Here is a 12,187-nt window from a genome sequence, read left to right on the forward strand (position 1 = left end):
ATCAGAGATGACGTACTGGTTTGTGCTGGTGATATGTGTTGTATAAGTATATAAGCGTGCATTTTTTAGTGCATTTTTAATATGTAATCAAACTGATTTAATGGGCCGAGCTGTTCTAATTAAAATGGATTAGGCTAGTTTCTAATTTTTGTTATAAGGTTATTTCTATTTGAACAGTACCTTATTATATATATATATAAGTAGCCTAAAATCAGTGCAGATTGTTTTTAATATTATATAATTTTTGAATTTATTTTAATGTATAAATTTTAAGCTCTAGAATTTATTTATTAGAAATATTTGATAATTATTTTAAATATGCATGTATATAATTTTGTGAAATTTTAGTTTTTTTAAAAAATATCACTGACTGAAAGATTTAGTTTTGTTGAAATTCATAGGTGTGTTTATAAAAGATAATATGTTTTAATTAAAAGATAAATTTTAGGTCACATAGTAAACGAATTATCTTTATTTTGGTATACCAAATAAATCTAACTAATTATATTCAAATTTATTTTGGTTTATTTTGTTTAAACCCGGATCAATGATAAAAAGTTTATGTATCAATAATTAAAAATTATGTTAACACGAATAAAAGTACATATTATTTTATTTTAACTGGTATAGTTATTTTCTTATTTTAAATTTTGAATTATCATGAATCAATTGTATAATTGTTTTAGCCCGGATGCATAACATGTACTGATTTTATTTTACTCCGACGCAATTATAATACCTAAGAAATCATCTTTATTTTCATTTTATTAAAATAGTTTTGGATATTATAGAATTATAAAATACCTGTAATTATATAAACCCAAACATTTTACACACTGATCTGCAATCGAACTTTTAATATTTCGGGTCGGATCTCAGCTATCCCACAATCCTAAGCCTACATTATACTTAATAACGAATTAAGTAGACTTTAATTTTATTTTAACACGGATCAATAATATCAGAATTACATTTAGTGTGAATTTAATTTTCGTTTTATCATAGATCAATAATATACATTATTTTGTTTTAGCCTTAGCCCCGTTATATCATCATCTAATTACATTTAGTTTGTTTTTAATTTTATTTTAACTCTAGTTAAATATTATTTTATTTTAAGCCGAATAAATTATATATTTTGTTTTATTCTGATGACATTATATCGAGCAACACATTTTTTAGTAGTCTGGTTTGATAAAATATTTTTTAGTTATATCGGTAATATTTATTATATTGTCTTAGCATGAGATAGTCTCAGACCCGTTATGTCAACCAAATCCAGCTAATTATATTTAATTTTTGATTTAATTTCATTTTATCTCGGAATAAATATTATTATGTTTTAGACCAAATTGATAATATGTATAATTTTATTTTAGTCTGATGATATTATATCTGCCAAACGAATTTACTTTCAATTTATTTTGATTTAACTTGTTTATTTTTTTGCTTTAGCCTGTTGACATTATATCGACCAAACGAATTTGCTTCAAATTTTTATCAGTCTTTATTATTTTATTTTAATATGAGGATGCAAATCCAACTAATTGTACGCAATTTTTTTTATTTTTTTATTTAGGATTGGATCAATAATATAATATTATTTAATATTATATATTATTTTGTTTAAATCAAAACCGTTAGACATATTACAATTCTATTTGTATTTATATAAATATATTGTGAATAGTAATCTATTTATAAGAGTGTTTAATTTTAAATATTACTATAATTACGGTGACCAGGCCGACTGCCAACCAAACTTTCATTATTTCATCTTTAATATAATAGTATAGATAGATAGATAGATAGATAGATAGATAGATAGATAGATATGTAATAGATACTAAATTTTAAAGATAAATTTTCAAAACTATTCAAATTCAAATTTTGATTTTTTTAAAATTAACTATATTCTCACTTTTTAATAAATTAAATAAAGATAAATGATGGAAAACTTTATTCAACTATTTTTTTTGGGTAATTTTTTTTAAAAGAAACATGAGTATATAGAGTGAGAGTATATTCATATAATCTAATATGGGATAATTAGCAACGTAAATTATATGATTGGTTTAGGCAATTAGTAAAAAAATGTGCGGCTACTAAACCAGCTTGCTCCAAATAAGACTGTTGTGTTGCGCTTTTTAACGATAAGGCGAAGTTCCACAACCACTGTTGATTGATTCTGGGTGGCTGTGGAACCAACAATAAGGATCCATAATGATGCATTGTGGAAGTCATGTGTACTTTCGCAATAAAATATTGTGGAAGCTATTTTCTTCTTTATTTTTTTTTAAATAAAATAAATATAGTATTCTTGGATTATATTTAAATAATGTTGTCGATATTAAATAATTCAACTATAATAAAATATTTCATAAATTTAGTAAAAATATGTATCACCGAATAATAAAATTTTAATTCAAATATAATACTCATTTGATATTTATTACTATTAGAATATTTCGAGAAACGTTTATCGAAGAAGGTTTTTGATACCATGAGTTTATGAATCAAAAATCATACCGGGTATACGTTTCTCAAAATAATGTCATAGTAATAATAATTAAACGAGTAATATTTAATAAAAAATATTAATATTGTATTATTTAATAAAATATATTTTTACTAAATTTATAAAATACTTTTCGAATGATATAAATGTGAACATAAGAAGCCCACTTTGGAAATAGTTTATTTAATATATTTGAATATATATATATATACATATATATACATATATATACATATATATATATATATATATATATATGGTGGGTTAGACTCAAATGAGAACTAGTTCCTTGGAGAACTATTTTGTTCTGTAATTATGTTTTATGTGTTATGCAATTTTTTTTTCCACTTTTTTTCCTGAATTGCATAAAAAATTCTCATAAATATATTTTAGTTTTATATAACACGTCAAAAAACTATTATGTTGTAATTATGTTTTATGTGTTCTGCAAATTTTTTTCACTTTTTTTCTTGAGTTGCATCAAAAAATCTCATAAATATATTTTAGTTTTACATAACACGTCAAAATTTTAATAAATATTGTCATGATTACTATAGAACACAAAATATAGAAGTATAGTATGTTCTGTGATTCTGTAAAAAAATTCTCATATTTTTTTTATCTATATACAAAATTTTGTTTTCATTAACATAACATATACATTTTGAATAAGAGATATAAAATGTTATAAGAAAAATTAAGTGTTCTCCGGTGTTCTCCAATTAAGTGTTATCCATGGAACCCTCTCCTTATCAAGAGAACTAGAGAACTCAATCCTAGTGATTGATTATCTATAATACCTAATGACTACTCCTCAGTTTACCTACGGGTAAAAAGATTTACACACGACCCAATTCTTATACATTTTACTAGATCCATGGACTATCCAATTAAGTTAATTTTGATCCATCTTAATTAATATGGTTATTTTTTGAATTTCAAAAATAAAGCTATCTATGGAAAAATTCTAAACAAATCAAATAATGCATAATTGTCTCCAGTCTGTTACATCTCTCTCTCTTTCTCTATCTATCTCTTTCTCTCTCTCGATTGACTGGAGATTTCACGATGGATCACCATTAAATCTCAAACTCATTACTTGATAGTCTGACGATAACAAAATCTCAGAATTCATACCTTCTTGATTTGTAAATTCAGTTAAATTAGATTGATATATACACGCCAATTACTCTTCTTCTCTCAAATTTCAAATCTCGGATTCTCATTTTCTCTCTTTCGTTTTGCAGGTTACATGCGGATTTTAATTGGGTTTCCGTGCTAATGCAACACAACGAACAAACAGGTTAGTAAAACATATTTCTTTTTTTTGTTTTTTATTCGTCTCTTCACTTCTTCCTTTATGTAATTTTAGTATTGTTGTTTGTATACATTTAATATGTTTGTACTATTATTATTTACCTATATTAGTTTTGTTTTAGGCGGAAGATGACAATGGGTTTATTAATTCTACAACAGTGGTTATAGAATCACGAATCAAGGTATGTACACCAACTGTTTGATTTTAAATCTCAAACATCTCATTTTTCTCTATTTATTTTTGTTTTTCTTCCTCTTCCTGTGATTTAGTAATATATGTTTGTACATATTATATGCATATCCAATATGTGTTTGTTATATTTTTCAAATCAGTATTTGACAATTTTTGTGTGTTGATTATCTAAAGATCAATGAGAGTGGATGTCAAAAGAGCTATTATGTCAAGATTACGGTTATCTCTGATGTTTCAATTTGTAAGATTAATTTTTATTATCTTTTATATGATCCTAGTATGAGACGATTTTGGTTTTATTATCTTTTTTCTCATATTGATTCTCTGTGTATTGTAACTTTGTAGTTTTAATTCTTAAATTTTATTTTTACCAAATACAATATTGATATGTTACAAACTTATTCATTTTTGTCTTTTACATTATATTATTTTTCATTAGCGTTTAAACTCGATTGCAGCAATATTGTTGTATGACTGGATCTGGTGAGTTATTGTCGTTCTTTTTAAATGTTGTATTTGATGTTTATGCCTTTAGTCTCTGTTCTTCTCGATCTTATAAAGGTGATTATGGAACTTTGGTTCTTTTTAAATGTTGTGTTTGATGTTTATTATGAGATTCTAAATTATCCTGATCGAGCATGCATCCTCTAGAACAGGTTTTCCACCAATTTTTGTAAATAAACACATTAGGCTTTATTTAAGTTTTTCATAAATTGTTACCGGTACTTGCAATATTTAAAGCTTTCGATGAAGCTTTTGCAGAGCTTAATACTGTGGGAGAGTCTTTATACAAGGATAACATTCTTATTATGTAGTTTCTTCGAGATAATCTGATCCTATGGACTTCTAATATGTAAGTATGTATTTGACCAAGATTTATAATATAAATTGTGCATAACTTCAGTCTCTGGTGCCAATATACTGATTTATGTTGATTGTCCACGATGACGGGGCTGATAAGTTGAAAGATGTAGCACCCAAGCAAGAAGAGAAGCCAACAATGAAGTTCACAGCTTATGAAGAAGAAGTTTGATTCCTTTCCCATCTGATAATTTGATTTTTCATTTGTAATGTTTTATTTTTAAACCTTAGATGAATATTGATCATTGATCATCAAACTATTACAAAAGTAGAACTATTTAGGGGGTCGACTTGGCCAACAGTCTATACTTGGTAGTTTCTAAATAATGGTAAGAATTTCTCGGTTTTTTAATTGTATTTCGCAGAAAAAAATGATGGCAGAAGAAGATTAAAGATGAAGAGGTGCTACATAGAATTCTCAGGTTACATAAGAACTTTTTCTTGACAGTTAAAATATAATTATTTCTAAACTTTATTGGATCATGGTCTATTAATATTTGGTTAGGGGAAATAGTTGAGTTCAATTTATTAAGGTGAGGTAAATCCAAGGTATAACTGCATGTTTGGCCTCCAGGCTCCCTTTAATCCAGTCGCGCTTCTTCAAGAGACTTTACTAACTGATTTAATATTTCTAGCAGGAACTGATGCCAGGATTATGGTTGCATCTCAAAAAAGGTTGTATGTGCAACTTCTTGAAGATCAGTTGGTTAAGTTGCAGACATAACTTTCTAGAAGGGGTGGCACTCTGGATATATATATTTTGTTACTAATCTTTCTTGGATATATGGTGTTAATTATCACCTACAAGTTTGATCTTGATGAAGGTTTCTTTTAAATGCTTGGATTTGAGAATCATTTTTTTGATCTAGACAAGTGCTATTTGATCTTGGCCTAAAGCTTCTAACAAAATAAAAGAAGTTACCAAGGTATGTCACCTTATTTCATTGAAGAATCGGAAACAAATCATGTTCCCAGGATAAGTATTTCATCCGATTGTGGTTAAATTCCTTCATAATCATAGATATTCTCTGTTTTAGTCTTAGTAGCTATGGTTCAAATTATTAGCTTCACATTTAAATTTGGAATGAGATATGATAAATTTTAAACATATATATTACTATCCTTAATGGTCGCTTTTTATTTTCAGAATTCAAAATAATAATTGATTTGATGCATGGGTTGCTGAAGGACTTGAGGATCAACTAGCAGATAGTACGATTACACCAATTTGCTTAGATCAAAAGGTAATGATGCAGTTGGTGCATAATTCATGATCTAAGTTATCAATTGGAAGGCAAACAAAAAAGTTAAAACCTGTAGTCTGACATACAACTTGATGGTATGTTATTCTAAACACATTTACATGTACAATCATATTAGTTAATAGATCATTGTTATTATATGAGAAGATGATTTTATTAAAAAACTATTGGGTACAATTAATTTTAAACCTTCATGCTTGAAATATGGTACACACTTATAGTCGTACTATCAGGTTTTTGGCTTTTTAATAGATGAGACTAATGTCATGTATGAGTTTACCTGAAAGATTATTATCCTGTTTTATATATGTCAAAAAAAGAAAGGTAACTTAAATTTACTCATACTCCTATAGTGTTTATGTTTTTTAGATTTTCATGCTATCGAAAATTATAACTGATTTTAAATTTGTTAGTAAAAATTGAGATTGAGCAGATAAAATCTTAAAGATTCAGCAAATCTGGGAAATGAAAGAGGTTAACTAAGATTTTGAATTGATCATTAGTAGCCTATTTAGGCTATGAGTCTTACAGCTTCAATAGTTGAGCTAGCAAGACTATTCTCATAGATGTCTTGGATGGTAGGAGAACATGTGCCTCGGTTGAAGGAACAAGGACTATATCCCCGGTGAAGTTAATTGGTATATAACAATCAAACACATTTTCTCTCTTCCCCGGTATTATAATTTCCTTAAAAAAACTTATATAGAAAATAACTTCTTATTACAAAATATTCTTAAGGAAAATTTCATCAGTAATATTGGTACCATGCCTCTTAACTGTTGTAGCTCTTAAGGGAAAGTAATAATTTACCACCATGTTGACCTGCTTTGTTATGGACGTCTATTTTGTCTGCATATTTTATAAGCAAACATGTTGATTTTGTGAAAAACTACAAATGTAAATCTGAGCATCACATTGATCCAAGGAGCATTACAATGTGTCCGACCTCCCTTTGTGAATTAGTTGGAAGATTGAAGCACTAGAAATCAATATGGAGGAATGACCTACATAAAGTTCAGATTATTTTCATTTTATCAATCTGGAGATTCCAGACCAGTACATCATTGATCAGGTAGTTTCTCTTTGGCTTTTGGCTGTAAAAGTTTCGCTGGCTGGGAGTAAGGATTGAGTGAAAATATAAAAACAGTTGAACCAACAGCTGTACCAACAGAAGTAATAATTGTGGTTGTAAAAGCTTCCTTACTGGATCCTGATATAAGTTCAATTGTATTGATATTATAATATTAGAACCAAATTTACATTCTTATATGTTAATGTTTTGCTGGAATTCAGGCTGACCAGGTCTTTCTGGAAAAGCATGGTCTTTGCAGCATCGACAGTTAAGTTTAGGACCTGAATATGAAGGAGTTGATGAAGATAATTGTGACAAATCATAAATGGTCCCGCTCCTAAACTGGAGACAATTATATATAATTCTTTGTTGTACTATATGGTTGACATTGAGTAAAATGTATATTAGGATACTAAAGTTTTTTATGAAACTGTTTAAACTCTATAACCAAAAAACTCAAGAAGTCTGTGTTAACCTCATAGAGAAGTTGTTACAGAGTAGTTGTTCAGAGTAAGTTTAAATTACTTATGGAAGCAGGTTGCCAGTTTGGAAGGAGCTAAGCATGACATACACACATAAGTGATGGAAAATAGAGATAACATACATAAAAAGGTTTGCACAACAAAATTCCAAGTTCTAATTTGAATTTTTTGACCAAGAGAAGTGCTGCATTTTTTTGTTATAAAAATGTTCCTCATGTGAACTTCAATCAAAATTTGGACTCCATTATAATCTTAAATATCTTAAAAGTAAGTTTTGAAAAAGAAAGCAACTTGATACATTACGAACAATGTCCTAATTCAAGAAACGATAAAAGGGTCACATAAATAAAGAATTCAAGAAAGTAATATAGATAACTCTCATTGTTGAGAGCGTCTTGCCCTCTGGCATGGTTAGTAAGTCTGTGTTTTATTGTCTTTTGATCTGTTAATCACCATTTTTGTCTTCATTCTTTGTTTTATTATCGATATCACTAGTAGTCATGACGGGACGTGGAAATTATATTCTAGGCTAGAGTGGGATTTTCTGAAAGCTATGCTGAGCAGAATGGGATTTAGCGATCAGTGGATTAAATTGACAATGGCATGCATAACCTCAGTCTCGTATAATATAGTGCATAGTGTTCATACGTTGGGTCCTATTGTTCCTACTCGAGGGATCAGACAAGGGGACCCTTTGTCCCCTTATCTGTTTATAATGTGTGCTGAAGGCTTATCAGCGTTGCTGCAATACTATGAATCAAATCACAGGATCCACGGTATTAAAGTATGTCGATAAGCTCCGGCAATCTCCCATATGTTATTTGCTGATGACAGCTATCTTTATTGCAGAGCTAGTATTGCTGAGGCAAATCGAGTTATGATGCTTCTTCGTCTGTTTGAGCAGGCCTCGGGGCAACAAATTAGTGTAGAAAAGTCTTCTGTGTTCTTCAGTACGAATGTCATCCCATATAATCGGCAAAATATTTGTCAAGTCCTGTCTATGGGAGAAGCAGATACTCACAGCAAGTACTTGGGCGTCCCTAATATATTGGGTCAAAAGAAGTCTGTATTACTTGGTTTCCTGAAGGAAAGAATGGAGAATAAAATTCGAGCGTGGGAAAGAAAACCAGTGGCTAAACCAGGTCAAGAGGTGTTGATCAAGATGGTAGGACAGTCCCTTCATAATTTTGCTATTAGTGTTTTTCTCCTGCCTATGGATTTGATCAAGAACATAGAGAGAATGTTGATAAAAATTTTGGTGGAATTCTACTCATAAGGGCAGGAAAAAGATTCATTGGGCGAGTTGGGAGAAATTGTATAAACACAAGTCAACAGGAGGCTTAGATTTCAGAGATTTTCGGAGCTTTAACCTAGCAATGCTAGGTAAACAAGGCTGGAGGTTTTTATCAAACCCTGACAGTTTGGTCTCTAAGGTTTATAAAGCAAGTTACTTCAGAGATGGGAATTACGTAAACTCGACACTTGGCTCAAATCCTAGCTTTACATGGCGTAGTGTGTGGGAAGCTAGAGAGCTAGTTAGTGTTGTTACATGCTGGAGGATTGGATCAGGGGCGTCAATAAATATAACAGGGCAACCGTGGTTGGCAGATGAGGAGAATTCTTTTATTTCAACGGAATGTGAGACACTCCAGAATAATAAGGTTCAAGGTTTAATGCATATTGGTAGGAGGGAATGGGATCATGATGTGATAAAGGATCTATTCAGTCGAAGAGATCAGGAACGTATTCTGCGTACGTCCATCTCTGCAGATGAGGAAGTGGATAAAATCAGATGGAAATTTGAAATCTCCGGAACTTATACGGTCAAGAGTGCTTACAGACTAAATTAGAGGTTGAAAGGTGCCTTCAACTTGAATGAGAGATCGACAGTTTTCATGTCTCTGTGGAAGATCAAAGCTCCCCCTAGAACCCTCAATGTAGTATGGAGAGCCATTATGGGTTGTTTACCAACTCTTAGACAGTTGTCTCAGAAACGAGTACCTGTCAACACTCGATGCCCGGTCTGTGTAACGGAGGAGTAATCAATCATGCCTTGCTTGGTGGCCTGCCCGTTCGCAAGTATGTGCTGGAATAAAATCTTCCCAGGGATTCAGGGGTCACAGGCTGGAGATTTTGAAGAATGGCTAGGGGATGTGTTTCAAGGTAACACTCAGAGTAAAAGTGCAGAGGTGGTGACAGTATGTTGGGCGATTTGGAGGCATAGAAACGATGTTGTATGGAACAGCAAATTCTCAAATGTTAACAGAGTCGTAGCGTCAGCAAAGCAGTATCTTTTACAGTGGAAATGTGCCCAAGTTAATTGTTCTAGTGCATCATCCAGATATGTAGTTCAAGGAGATGGTGCTTTTTCTTGGGTCAGACCTCAAGGTAACTCAATAAAGGTAATGGTTGACGCGGCTCTATTTGCAAATCGAAAAGAATATGGGCTTGGTGTGGTAGCTAGAGATTCTGATGGCAAGGTGGTTGTTGCTAGAACTAGGTGTTTCTCAGGTAAGGTGGCAGCAGAATTCGCAGAAGCTCTGGCCATCAAAGAGGCTTTGTCCTGGATAAAAGAGTATGACTGGCAAGAGGTGGTTTTGGAATCTGATTGTTTAGCAGCTGTTCAAGCAGTTAGAAGTAAGGTAGAAATGAGATCGAGTTTTGGTCTAGTGGTGGAAGAGTGTCGGAGGGAGATCCGACTTTCAAACATAATTTCTTTGTTATTCATTAAACGATCTGCTAATACGGTTGCTCATTGCATTGCTAGAGCATCGTATAAATATCCTGATCGTATATTTGGTAGGAATGACATACCTACGGAATTTCTTGATTGTATTTCGTTGGAATCTAGTATGGAATAAAATTTCAAGCTTCTGTAAAAAAGAGAAGTAAGTTTGGAAAATCCTAAAACCAGTAAATTGTAAATACATAAATATATTAATATTTCTATTATTATTTTCACATTATTGTATACTTATTTAATATCAATAAAAATGTTGCACATTAAAAAAATGCCAAGTATTTTTCTTTTAGGTATTAAAAAGAAACACCAAATTATTTAGCAAAAAAAAAAGAAACGCCAAATTGATTATTTTGTTATGGTTTGTTTAAATTTATGTCTTTTAAAAAAAGGAGTCTCATGTTACTATAAATATAATTTATTTCTTTTATCATTGTTTGGTATTTTGAGTTTGATTAAAATGACTAAAATTTTAAATCTTGAACATTCACAAAAAAAAAATTGAATTTATTGTGCATGATATATATTTTTTATTACAAGACAAATTTTAAATAATTATTCATAAGAATTTAAATAATATGTATTATCGTACCCATTTAAATATTTGGACAAATATTTCTTGAACTAATACATCTCAAATGCTATACATATTATCTTAAATTTAAAAATTATGTATCACATAATAAAAGAATATTAACATGATTCAAATTAATATTATATTAAAATAACAAATTCTGTGCAAAAGAATGCACATTTATATGTATGTACAAAATTTGTTTCAATTTTAAATATGATACTATAGATAATTTTGTTAACACCGAAAAGAAGAAAAATACTTTTATATGTATTAGATTTTTTTTGACAACTTATAAGATGCAAATATTGTTATAAAAGCAAACAAATTTTAACTATTACGATAAATATTTAAACAAATGAATTTTTAATAAAATGAGATAAAACAAAAAATTAATTTAAAAATATGATACAATCTTATTTTGCAGAGATTATTAATATTGTTTATAAGCCTTAGGTGCAACTTTAATTGGTGTTGACAAAATATAATTTTATTTTTACTGAAATTAAGTTTGAGATTTAAGCGGCAAAGAAGTATAAACAACAACTCAATCGAATAAAACAAAAATACATAGTGCGACAAATATTTTGAACTTTTGTCATAATTTATTATCTTTTTTAATTATAGTTTTTTTAATTTTTCTACATATTATCAATAATATAAAAATTAAAAATAAAAAACACTTATTTACGAAATAGTATTGTATATAAATTAAAACTAAAAAAAAGCACAATAAATATTTAAATTAAAAATACCACATACAACACAATAAAATAATATTAAAAACTTATAAAAATATAAATATTTATTTGTGAGCGCACATTTTTAAATTTTTGTATTATAAAAACAAAAAAATATAAATATTATTCATTTTTTGATGAAATGTTATTCAATTAAATACATATCATACAGATACTTTCTCGGCTTTAATGAATATTATCATATATGAGCATCTGATAGGGATAAATAAATCCTGATTACATAATTAAATATTACAGTTTGGGCTGCAAGGCCCAATAAGAAGATGTATAACATTCAGACCAAAAAGGTCAACACATTGATCAGGCCTGATGGACCAGATCAGGCCAGATGGAACAAAGAAGGCCCAAATACCCTTATATTAATTAATTTCATAATTAATTAATAAGGGAAAAATCATCTATTGAGA

The 12,187-nt window shown here is 29.4% G+C and overlaps 1 protein-coding gene across 1 annotated transcript; it reads left to right on the plus strand.

Moving 5' to 3' along the window:
* Window positions 1–9,786: 9,786 nt before the first annotated feature.
* LOC141702670 (uncharacterized) lies at window positions 9,787–10,566 on the plus strand. Its single transcript, XM_074506304.1, has one exon. It carries the CDS (start codon window positions 9,787–9,789, stop codon window positions 10,564–10,566), a length of 780 nt encoding a protein of 259 aa, XP_074362405.1.
* Window positions 10,567–12,187: the final 1,621 nt, after the last annotated feature.

This window comes from Apium graveolens, chromosome 2 (assembly GCF_009905375.1).
Source record: "Apium graveolens cultivar Ventura chromosome 2, ASM990537v1, whole genome shotgun sequence".
NCBI classification, from domain to species: domain Eukaryota; kingdom Viridiplantae; phylum Streptophyta; class Magnoliopsida; order Apiales; family Apiaceae; genus Apium; species Apium graveolens.